This window comes from Pantherophis guttatus, chromosome 1, assembly GCF_059756535.1.
Source record: "Pantherophis guttatus breed Tessera chromosome 1, ASM5975653v1, whole genome shotgun sequence".
NCBI lineage: Eukaryota > Metazoa > Chordata > Lepidosauria > Squamata > Colubridae > Pantherophis > Pantherophis guttatus.
This window is the reverse complement of record NC_142063.1, coordinates 106,753,926-106,766,844: the sequence shown is the minus strand read 5'-3', so window position 1 is coordinate 106,766,844 and position 12,919 is coordinate 106,753,926. Positions and strand designations below refer to the sequence as shown.

At 35.5% G+C, this 12,919-nt stretch overlaps 1 protein-coding gene and 1 non-coding gene across 2 annotated transcripts in view; one reads left to right on the top strand and one right to left on the bottom strand.

The window, feature by feature from the left end:
• Window positions 1-12,919, bottom strand: part of MUC6 (mucin 6, oligomeric mucus/gel-forming) — an 83,640-nt gene that overhangs the window by 50,173 nt on the left and 20,548 nt on the right. Inside the window, exons 9-12 of the mRNA XM_087883298.1 lie at window positions 11,658-11,865; window positions 4,786-4,908; window positions 3,382-3,502; window positions 1,938-2,076 (exon numbers count right to left, since the gene is read on the bottom strand). Coding sequence (XP_087739424.1) covers window positions 1,938-2,076; window positions 3,382-3,502; window positions 4,786-4,908; window positions 11,658-11,865 — 591 coding nt within the window. The remainder of the gene's footprint in view (window positions 1-1,937; window positions 2,077-3,381; window positions 3,503-4,785; window positions 4,909-11,657; window positions 11,866-12,919) is intronic.
• LOC117666185 (U6 spliceosomal RNA) lies at window positions 7,079-7,185 on the top strand. The gene has a single exon (XR_004591663.1). It is a non-coding gene; the product is annotated as a U6 spliceosomal RNA (small nuclear RNA).

Sequence of the window (12,919 nt, the reverse complement as noted above, 5' to 3'; positions counted from 1 at the left end):
TTGGGTTTGGCTAGTCTAGAGAAAAGAAGGACTAGGGATGACATGACAGTAGTATTGCAGAATTTGAGAGGTTGCCACAAAGAGGAGAGGGTCAACTTATTTTTCAAAGCATCAGAGGGCAGGACAAGAAACAATGGATGGAAACTAATCAAGAAGAGAAGCAATCTGGAATTAAAGAGAAACTTCCTAACAGTGAGAACAATTAACCAGTGGAATAGGTTGCCTTCAGAAGTTGTAGGTGCTTCTTCATTGGACGTTTTTAAGAAGATACGGGACAATCACTTGTCTGAAATGTTATAGGGTCTTCTGATTGAGCAGGGGATTGGACTAGAAGACCTCAAAAGTCCCTTCCAGCTCTATTCTGATTGATTGATTGAAGGACTGCAACTTGATAGAAACATAATCGAAGAATTTAGGTATAAATGTGTTGAAATCTTCACAAAGAGATAGGCAGCATCCTGGGGTATGATTCATTGATGATCTGATTTAACTTTTTCTTTTTTTAAGAAAGGCTAGAAAGAAATTCAAAAGAATTCCTTCAAAAGAAGATATATGGGTCCAGATCAGTCAGGCTGACATTGATAGCTGGGCAGATAGCTTCAGTTTTTAAGAAAACTGTATTGGCAGATATTAATAAAAATGTTGTTTAGTCCTTTAATAGCCATACTGCAATGAGAATAGAGAGCCAATCTGGTCTAGTGGTTAAGACACCAAGCTAGAAAATGGAAGTCTGTGAATTCTTGTCTTGCCTTAAGCATAAAGCCAGCTGGGTGATCTTGGGCCAGTCAGTCTCTCTCAGTTTTAGGAAGTAGCCAATGGCAAACCTCTTCCAAAAACTATAAGGACTTTTCCAGGTAGTCACTGAGAATCAAGACTGACTTGAAGGCACACAAACACAAAGGAAAGCACAACAGGAATAATATAATAGAAATAACTAATTCCCCAATGAAGTTTTTGCCTCTCTATGTAGTGAGATTTGCAAATTGGTTATATAAATAAAACAATATTTACTAAAAGCTTTATATGTAATTATATGTGCAAACATATAGTTTGATGGCCCTATAACCAGTTAATATGGCAGTTTTATTCTGCAAGAGTAAATACTGAAAGCAGATTAAGATTTCAGTATTCAGTCCTATACCTACTTAGCTTGAAATAAACAAATGACATCAGCGAGCATATATTTGAATAATTAAGAACAGAGTAGCACTCTTAGTTTATAGAAGGCATAAAACAAGAGCTAGAAGATAACAAAGAACACACTAGCTATCTAACAAGTTTATAGAACTAGGCTGTAGAAGTAGCTAAGAAATGGCATCTAAGGAAACCAGAATAGACTGTGCAAAAGCTAGTAAACTTCAAATAACAGGTGAAAAGTGATAGTTTGTCTGAACTCATAAAGTATAGAAGAAAATGACAGGGAAAAGAACAAAGGATTTAAGAATATTTGAGAAACCATGGGAAGATTCCAACCTCTTATGTCATAAAGTGCTTGGAAAAGACTTAGTGATAGTGAACATGGAGGGGAAAAGACGGAAAGAATATATGGAAAGAACCTTGTACAAAAAGGCCAAGTCAGATTACATTGTCTTTTGAGAAAGAGAAAAGGAGGAGGAGGGGAGGAATCAATGCTGGTTGAGGAGGATATCAAATAGACTTTAAAACAACCAGTAAATAGGAGACTTCAGGGAAATCTCTATAGAGATGTTAAAGGAGGCTGGCATGGAAACAATAAAGAACATGCAAAGAATATGGGAAAAAATACCATAGTCCAAGGACTGGAGAATATCTCTCTACATCCTTAAAAAGAGAGTTTTAAAGGAATGTTCTAAATAAAGGATAATATTTTTAATACCAAGAAGATACTTCTGAAAATGTTAAGTGATGGATGAAATTAAAGAGTAGCAGTTGAACAAGAGTTTTAATATGTAAAATACCTTCAAAAGGATATAGGTGCAGACACCATGAAATCTGTATGGTTTAGAGTCGAAAGTGGTGACAAAGGAACCGCCTTCCAAAGAACACGTGCCAGGACATGGTTGTTCTGTACAGGTCCATTGGCCCATTGTACATTTACTGGTGGAAAGAAATATACAGGTCAGCTACTAACCAAGAAGGTTAGTATATCCTTATTCAACCATTTTTAAACAAACATGTAAACAATATGGAGTAGCCCCTTTGACATTATGTATGTGACATCAAAGTATCCTCAACTTTACCTGTACAGCATTACTGTCTGTTAGTTAGAGAAGTTTTCATTCTATGCACAAATTCCTGGGAGAGAACATTATAAATCTAGGGATGGGTGGAGTAGATAAAGTTTATACTGTACAGAATTTAATACTGTAATGTGCAGAGTTAAGTTTACCAATCTACCTTCTAGATTTCCCAGAGTACTATATGTGCCTATACCTTACTTTGAGCCCCCCCAGATTCTCCACTTCAACTGATACTTTAATTTAAATATTATTTTATTTTATTTTAAAAATAGAGGTGCTGGCAAGTGGCAGAAGTGGCAGAAAGGACCAACTTGCAAAGTTAAGTTTACTTTTGGATGATCGTACTGGAGATTATATTATTTATCTCTTCCAAATAATCATTTTTTTTTCTCTTGTGATGTACCCAGAAACACCTGTGTCACCAAATAGCATGGAATTAGGTCAAGAATTCTCACATAGTTTTGAAACATAGTTATTATTGCCTCAATGGATATTAAGTACTCTTAACACTAACAGAATAACTTCGGTTCATAAGGAAAACTATAAGCATTTCTATTTTGAGTGTACTGTATAATCCTTCAGAACAGATTTTCAGAGGTCATGAAAGAAGGAACATCACTGAAATCCAGTTTAGTCCTTTCTATTGATGAAATATCCCAATATTAAACATTTATTTAGGAGATATTTACATCAGCCAGTCTAGGTCTCTGGAGAAGGGTCTAATGGATGTCCAGCAGCAAGGTGGATTCACCCAGTTTTGGGGTGCTGTTAGAAGAGCTGAAAGACCAGATCACCAAGGGTCTATAATAATTTGATGGCATGTATCAATTGATCAATCAATCAATCAATCACACCAGTGGGAGAAAACTTGGGCTCTATTATCATTTGTTAACTGTGAAATTGTTCGATAAACAATATTAATTTTTTAAATAATTAACATTAATATTACAAACTGTGAGAGATGTAGTTGTTTTATCAGCTGTGAAAAGTAAGTTACTCATGGATGCTGATATATCATTTACAAAATATTCATACTTACAGATTGATCTCATAGTACTTGAAATGTATTAATTCTTTTCTTATAATAAAACACTAGCCTCACTTGGTATAACATAATTGCCATTACTGAAATATCAATTATAGGTCTTGTAAGAGTTCTCACCAGGTTCTACAAGTTGCTTTAATGACATCACCAGGAGCAAATATCTTCTCCTTCCATGTGCATGGACACTCTTCAATAGGAATACATGTTTGGTTTTGTGAAATGTCATTCAAAACGGTGCCTGATAAGAAAAGAAAACATAAGAACAAATTAAAGAGAAACAGTTTAATTAATCTTGACCGCACAAAGCTTGAGATTTGGCAATAAAATTATTGCTCTGGAATAAATTGGATCCATTCACTTAACTATCAATATCATACTCAAGTTCCAGTTTTTCTATTCATTCTGAATCCTGATGTGTGTAAAATGCCAGCCTAGATGTGCATTTCTGTCTTTGAGCATCAAGAAAGCCTTTTACATAGGAAATCGTGAAGTAAAGCGTTTCTGTCTCGAAGTACATAAAGCATCTGGTTTTACTGTATGCTTAGTGAAAGGATCACTTAACCAACTCTGAAAATGACAAATGCTACTGCTGTTATTTGCCGCTATACTAATTTTCAGAATCAATATCCAAATTCTGATTCAAGGGAAGTACAGGTAGTCCTTGACTTACAACAGTTGTTTAGTGACCCGTTCAAAGTTACAATGGCACTGAAAAAGTGATTTGGGATTATTTTTCACACAAACATTGTGGCACCCCTGAGGTCATGTGATCAAAATTCGAACATTTGGCAACTGTTTCATATTTGTGACAGTTCTTTTGCGACCTTCTGACAAGCAAAGGCAATGGAGAAGCCAGATTTACTTGACAACTACTATATGCCACCAACTTAACAACTGCACTTAAAAACTGGGGAAAGGAAGGTTGTAAAATGGGGCAAAATTCACTTAATAAATGTTTCACTTAACGACAGAAAGTTTGGGCTCAATTCTGGTTGTAAATTGAGGATTACCTGTATTCTTCACGCATACTGGGATTATTTCATTTTATCCACTGCTTTTGTTCTGCAATAGCTTATTGGCCATGTGATTGATGCAAAGTACTCTAAACCAGGTGTTTCCAACCTTGACAACTATAAGACTTGTGGACTTCAACTCCCAGAATTCCTCAGCCAGCTTTAGCTTTAGCTTAAAGTTGCCAAGGTTAGATACCTCTGCTCTAAACTCAATCTGTCTAAATCCAAATATCTCACTTAGCAACAGAAATTTTGAGCTCAGTGATGGTCATAAATTGAGGACTACCTGTATTATTAAAACATCCATTACAAGCGAATTCAGGTAAATAACATAACATTATCTCTTGAAAGGGAGAGAGATCTACAGTATTATTATAAATGCTGCATACTGAAACATTGGATATAAATATAGCTCTTGCTACAATCTCTAAAATACAGTAGTATTCAACAATTAGCTTAAATATATTCATGCCAAGATGATTCTACATATTATTTTTATTTATCGTACCTTCTGGACAGAAGCAGCCATATGTACAGTAGCTGGAACAACTGTATTCAGGATTAGAACAAGTCTTGAGACATGGAGAACCACATTCTTTAAACTGTTGATTACCTGGGCATCTTCCCAGAGCTACAAAATAAAATAATTTAAACATTTCCTGAACAAAATAAAACACTAGATTTACAGTGCAATTTTGAGAGTAGTCCACCTCACCCTTAAAATATCAACTCATCCAATAATATTAAATATATTTTCCCCTACTCACTGAAAACTAAGAATTTTTAAAAAATAATTCTAAAAATTATTTTATAATTTTTATATAATTTTATAAAAATTATTCTGAAAAATAATATTTCTTGCAGTAGAATACCTTACGCCACCAGGCTTGAAATTTTGGGCTTAGACAACTTAGAACTATGTTGCCTTCGGTCTGACCTAAGCGTAGTACATAAATTATATGCTACAATGTCCTACCTGTCAATGACTACTTCAGCTTCAATAACACAACAATACACGAGCACACAATAGATACAAACTTAAGGTAAACCACTCTAAACTCAATTGTAGAAAATATGACTTCAGGAATAGAGTGGTCAATGCCTGGAATGCACTATCTGACTCTGTGGTTTCTTCCCCAAACCCCCAAAACTTTAACCTTAAACTGTCTACTGTTGACCTCACCCCATTCCTAAGAGGTCTGTATGGGGCGTGCATTAGCGCACCAATGTGCCTACCATCCCTGTCCTAATGTCCCCATTTATTTGTATCCATTTCATGTACTGAATTCAGGTAGCTTTTAATATTCTTAACATAGTGTCATTATAATATAATAGTATTTTCTATAGCCCTTGTGGCCTCCCATGTAAATATAAACTAAAACCAATCTGTTGAGGTACGTTTGATTTGGTATTGCCACCTAGCTAAGCTAATGATCTGTTATTAGTTATTGTTGGAATAACTAATAATGCTCAGAAAGGTCTAATTGTGGTAACTGTATAATTGTGAGACTGCAATACCATTTTTCATTTTTAATATGTCAGTAACATAATTTTGTGATGCTGTAAATAGATATTCCAGGAACAATTTTGGTCCCAATGTGGGTTTGGTGAGGAGGAGGGTGTGTCAAAATATAATGAAAATTAAATTTATATAAAATGTGTTCAAGTTTCAACATGTCTACTTTGATTTGATTACATTGTTTTTATATGAATGATGAACTTCTCAGTTATTTCTGAGATATTATGCTAATCTACTCCTATTTTCTCAAGAAAGCTTGATTATTAGGCCTTGACAGAAATAAAACTTTCTTTTTATGATCCTGTAGTCTCTATTTGGGATACAGTTGGGGTGATTGGATGAAGCTGAGAATTTACTGGCCAGATGCCCTTCCTGATGCCTATGTGGAGTTTGCAGCAGATATTTTTTCTTTCCACCCTAGGAAGGGAACATCCACCACTACCTAGAATTGAACTTTCAAATTTCTGAGTGGGAGGTGAGCATCTTCAGTACTAGATCACCATGCTGCTCTTTAGGCCTTCACAGAAATGAAATCTACAAATTTCAATCCTAGTAAAATTTCAATTATATTGAAATAATATTATTTCTGTGGGACTTCATTCTTCATATCATATTCTGTATCATATCATTTCCAATATTGATTATTTTTTTCTTTTTGCAATATTTAGTAACATGCCTGTATTTTGTCCATAAAATGATTACATTAGTAAGGAAAGGCTACAATGTTCTAATATTAGTTCAAAAATGACACTGTATTATGTGAAAACTGGTCTAATTTAGAGAGACAAACAGAGCTAAAGTCAAATTGCTTATACAGAGAGGAACAGCTAACATGGAAAAAAATTGAGTAATTGAAGAAGAGGCATTCAGAAACAAATGAGAAGTAATATGACTTGGTAGCATAAAAATGAAATGTTTTGTCTTTTGAGGGGTTGATGATCTGTGAATAGAGCAAACTGGAAGAACATTAAAGACCTGGAATAGATTTAGGAGTTTCAGGCAGAACCAAATAATGGGCTTTGACATTGGCCCATAGAATTTATGATAAAAAAAGGGATGCTAAAACATGCAGAAATAAAAGTCAATTATATCATACAGAGGTTATGAATGTTGAAGAAACAACACTGCAGAAATTTTCCAATGGGATTATATAACAGCAAACATAGCAATAACACTTAGATTTATATAATATTTACAGCCCTCTCTAAGTGGTTTACAGAATCAGCATATTGGCCCCAAAATCTGTCTCTTCATTTTACCAACCTCAGAAGGATGGAAGGTTGTGCTCACTTCGGCAGCACATATACTAAAATTGGAACGATACAGAGAAGATTAGTATGGCCCCTGCGCAAGGATGACATGCAAATTTGTGAAGCGTTCCATATTTTTTGGATAAGACTTTTAAAAGTCACATATTAAGGAATGCTTTATTGCGTGTCTGGAAAAAGTATAAGTATAAATTAAACGAGAAGTTACCAATGTGGGCAATACCCAGACATGCGATAGAGAATATAAGTGTAGAGCAAAAACAAGATGTGATTACATATAAAGAGCTTCTTAACAAGGAAAGAGGTATACTACAACTAAAATCTTTGAATCAACTTAACTTAGTTAAGGACTGTATGATAAAGTGGGCACAAAATATTGAAGAACCAATAATGATGGAAACGTGGGAAAAAATATGGGTTAGAAATGTGAAGTTTACGCAAGCCCAAAACTTAAGAGAGAATTTTTATAAAATGTTTTATAGATAGCATCTAGATCCTAAAAAGCTAGCCTGTATGTATCCAAGTGTGCAACCCAAGTGTTGGAGATGTGAATGTGATGATGCCACGTATTATCATATATGGTGGACATTTAAAAAAATTAAGGCATTTTGGATAAAAATATGGTGGATTATTTCAAAATATTTCCAAAAAGAAGATAAAATTTACTCCACAGTTCTTCTTGTTAGGTATAATTACAGTTTGTACTGTTATAGAGACTAAGTTGATTTTAAATTTAATAACAGCAGCCAGACTTTTGGTGGCACAGTATTGGAAGAAGGAAGACTTGCCTACTATTGAAGAATGAACACTAAAAGTAGTGAACATAGCAGAGATGGCCAAAATTTCAGCGTATTTGAAGGACCATTCAAATGAAAGATATATATCGGAATGGAGAAGATGGATTGACTATATTCAAAACAAATATCGGACTAAAAAGCTTCAAATAGCTTATGAATGAAATCGACTTTTTCTTTTTGAATTATGTTTTGTTAGTTGAAAGGGGAGTTAAAGAGCAAGAGGGAATTAAGAGCCTACAGAAAGTTAGCATATTTTAGTTTCTGTTTGTTAAATGTTATACCCTGTATTTGCTCTGGGAAGTCCGGGGTGGGGGGAGGGGGGTTGGAGGGAGAGGGGGAATGGGGGAAAGATGGTGGTGGAGGAGGGAAGGGGGGGAGGAGGGACGGGGAAAAATTGTTGTAATATTTGATAAAACTTTTTAATAAAAAAAAAAGAAGAAGGATGGAAGGTTGAGTCAACCTTGAGCCGGTGAGAAATGAATTACAATAACACTGTAGTTTGAACTACAGTAGCACTGCATTCTAACTACTGCACCATCAAGGCTCATATATAAGATACAGTATTACAGTATTTTGATTAAGAATGATTATTTTGAAGGCCCCCATAAGATTCTATCATAGAGTATGTATTCAATTTTCTGTAGCCTGGATCCTATCTTGTATGGCGATGCTTAAAGAAGAGACTTTTTTTTTCCTGTCTACCCATGTTTTTGCCATTCATGTACCTTCAAGATAAAATCCAAATCAAATGTATTTAGGATTTTTTTAAAAAAATCTATTTAATTTATGCTAATTACTTGAGATTAGCATGGCTTCAGAGAAGACAATGAGCCATGCATTATCTTAGCTATGCGCTTTTATATTAGTCAAAAACTGAAGCAGAAAATCTTAATATCTCCTCAGCCTTGTTAGCTGTATCCTCGGCCTTGTTAGCTGTATGCTAGGCCATTGTATGGATTTCTTCTGTAAGAAAAAAAAAACTCTCTTTGGATGAATGGCATTGATATCTCCTTTTCTGCTGTTTCTATACCTGTACTTGCCTTTTTTTTTAAAGCAAGAACCTTAGGTAATCACAATGACTTTACCCACCTTTATAAAAGAAGAAACTGTATGTTCTTTCATTTGCTCATGTTAGTGAAAGAGAAACTATATGATACAGCCTATTTAAGGAAAAGAAGGGTTGCTGTGAAGCCATCTGCATCCAGAGGAGAGTGTGGGCACTGTGGCCACAGTTTGACAGTGTTGGGCTTATAAAGACAGGCCACTATTGTGATGTCATGTTGAGGCTGGCTGCTGGTAAGAGGAAAATAAGCCATTATGACCTTCCCATGACATTGCCTGCCAGAAGGGAAAAGACCCCTCATTGTGATCTCTCATGCATATGTGTTATCTGCCTAAGGTCTGCTGATATTTCTTGTCAGATCGTGGCAGCTTTACAGATTCTCATCAGGGTGCTGCTGTTCTCAAATAGAGGGAAGGACTGTCCCCTGAATTATTTGCCTCTTTAAGTACAATGGAACCTTATGCATCCTGGACCACACAAAGATATTTCTTAACAGTTTCCTTCTTACTCTTTCATTTTCTCAAAACTATTTGTTTCAAGAAAGCAACATTATCAGTAATTTCTAAGATGTGAGATGACTGCCTTTTAACTTCTGCCTATTGGTGGTGGAACCTCTATTATTCCAGTCAATGAATAGAATTATGTGTCATCATTTGTGGATAGCTACCAACTTGAAATTATACTAGACAGCAATGAGATACTAAAGTATATTAAACACGAAGGCTCTATTAAAAAAGAAGTCAGCAGTGAAATTATCCTAATATACTCTGTTTCCCCCAAAATAAGACATCCCCTGATAATAAGCCCAATCGGGCTTTTGAGCACATGGCAATAAGGCCAAGTGCTTATTTCAGGGTTCAAAAAAATATAAAACAGGGTCTTATTTTCGGGAAAACACGGTATTAGTTTCTGCATTCTAGTGGAAGATACTGTGGCATGAAGTTAACAATTTTTTTAATTCGCCTGCCCCCAAGCGGATGCTTCTAACACACTGAATTATAAATCCTATAATCCTGAATCATATCCCATTATTTCTTCCCAGTATGGACATTAAAGTAAATATACTGGGTGTTTTATTTAGAATTTACTATTATTTAAGATTCAATAAAAATGTTTTAGCATTAATTTTTTTCTATCCTCAGAGTTAGGGAAACTGCTTTAAAGTATTTTTTTTCTTTGATGCTTTTAAAGAACTTTTGTCTAGTCAATACAGACAAAACTGTATCTGCTTAGTTGCCTTGTTGTTTGTCTTTAACAAGGCAAGGAAAGCATACAGAACACGTCAGCTGGAATACTCTCCAACCCTTTACCAGAAACCGTCATAGAAAGTATCTGGATTTTCTTCTGTGTTACAAGCTAATTCAACTTTTCTATGGAAGGATGTCCATGCATAATATTATTGTCCTCTAATGTTGCATTCATATGTATACTAGGAAGGGGTCTGTTTTGGGTTATGTGACAAAGGGAGGACAGAGGCAAGTTATATTCAGAGCTGTTACCTTAATGCCTGTCCCATAGAAATGGGTTTGAGGATGGGGAGGGGATTATTTTTTTCTCTTTAACCCTGAATTGGATCAACACCATTTCTTACTCTGATCTTTCTTTTGATGGCTTCTATCTTCTGATCAAATTTGGTTCAATTCTGTTCAGTTTTCCAGAAAATTATCTTACTGGTGGACATGCAGAATCCCAACTCTCCTTATGCAATTTCTCCCCAACATTCCATTGGATTGGAATGGGGGGGATGGCCTGTTCTGTTCTTTACTTATATTAGGAGTGGCCAACCTGCAACTCACAGGCTTAATACAGCACTAGAACAATTCTAATTAAGTAACTCATAATGGATTTGTTAATATTTAAATATGTGTTATATATAATAGATGGCTACAGTTTCACCAATAAGGAGAAAAGTTTCCAAATAGCGAAACAAGAGACTCTACTCTCTTGAGTGCCACATTTATGGGAAAAATTCCTAAAATCCTAGGTTTGAGGAATCCACATATACACTTGTGAGTTTGTATATATGTGAAAAGGGTTATCTAATAATAGTAATCAATGTGTGAAATGTATTAATTTTTTGAAAGCAATACATTTACCAATTAACTTGGAAAAGGTACTTTGAAATGCACAAAAATGCCAGTCTGCAACTCATACAGTTGCTATATTAGTTTCCAGAATGACACAACAGCCAAGATCATTCCAGCTCTTCTAAATCAAACTCAAAGGATTGCATAGCCTTAATATATAATACTATGCCTTGATGAGACTGTTTTGTGTATGAACAGTTATCACTGAGTTGCATGCATTATGATTTATAATACAGTTGTATCTACATCTTTCTGGACTCTAGGTTATTTTAAAGAGAATATAAAAATTGGCTTGATTTACATTTATACTTTGGTAGTAAATCCAGGCAATAACCACTAGTTGAGTTTGATACAGCTATCAAGACACACTGATGGAACATGGCAGTGATGAAAAGAAATACAGCAAAAGGTAAGAAACAATCAAAGGCAAAAACATCCAAAAATAACTACCAAGAGGGTATGCAGCTATAAGGAGCAGCAGCAGAAGAAGAACCGTTAACAGGGACTCCTCTCTTCATTTATGTTTCTTTTCTTAATACAAATCATCATTAGAGTGCTATTTGCAAATAAAGCACACTTTCAGAGTGTTGATGCTAAAACATATTACCCAGCATGGATATTTAGAGATGTAAATGATTTAACGTACAACAGAAATCTTTGGTCCTCCAGTTGGTCACCTCTTGATGAGACATGGAACACTGCCGTGAGTATTCTGAAAGAGTAGCACAAGTACAGTTGGTGTGTCCAGGATTGCTGCAGACTTGCATATCCAGTTGGCAACGGATAACAAACCCTTTTTTGGAAATATTGCAAGATGGTGACACGAGGCGTAACAGATGGAAGCAAAGTGTGGCCTAAGAAGAAAATGAACAAACATATAGTCTCAATCTAGTGATGCACATTGTCAGTTTTGAAGACTACCACTATGAGTTTTGAAGAATATTCCATCGAGCAACAAACATTCAGTAGTATAGACTCTATGATTCAAGCTAGACAAATTGTCACCCTTGTGTCACAGCTTGTTCCTGGTCTTGTCAGGGTGATTTCTAGACACAGAAAATGGGAAACGAGGTTTTCCCTTTCATATCAGCATCAAAATCACAGCAAAAATTCAAAGCCACCAGTAGCCTCCCACTGGCCAGTCCACTCCCACAGAGAGGGTCTTCTCAGGGTGCCATCGGCCAAATTATGTCGGCTGGCGACACCCAGGGGGAGGGCCTTCTCTGTGGGAGCCGCTGCCCTTTGGAATGAACTGCCCCCAGAAATGCGTAAGATCTCCTATCTCCGTGTATTTCGCTGTGCCCTCAAAACCTTGTTGTTCCGCCAGGCCGGGCTATCAATGTAAAGATTTTAATTTTAATTGGTTTAAATATGGGATTTTAAATTTGGGGGTTTTATAATTGAGCCAATTATTTAATAATTTTAATTATTTTTAAATTTTGTCTGTCTTTGTGCTTTTAATCAGGCTGTACACCGCCCTGAGTCCTTCGAGAGAAGGGTGGTATAGAAATAAAATTAATAAATAATAAATAAAAGCAAAAATATCTGTGGGTTTCTTGTTGCTCTCTGAGTTTGGTGTTTCTGCAGTTGTTTCATTACTGAACTAGGTTGTCTGCAAGAAAATCATCAACTCAGAGAGGACCAAGGACCCCATTATTCAATCCTGAGTTACAAAAATTCTTTTTTATCGGTAAGAATATTTTTTTCTGATTCCCTGTGCTGGGAGGAAACCTCCTGCTTAAACTAGAGCAGGACAAGAACTAACTGAGAGAAGATGCAATTCCATAATGAATGGAAAGCAAAAATGATTGAAAAATTCTTTAATAGAAAAATGGTAAGTTTACAATAGACATACTTTCTCTCAATCCCTTTCAGATAGATGGGGCTGTCTGTTTTTGCTTCTTCAGA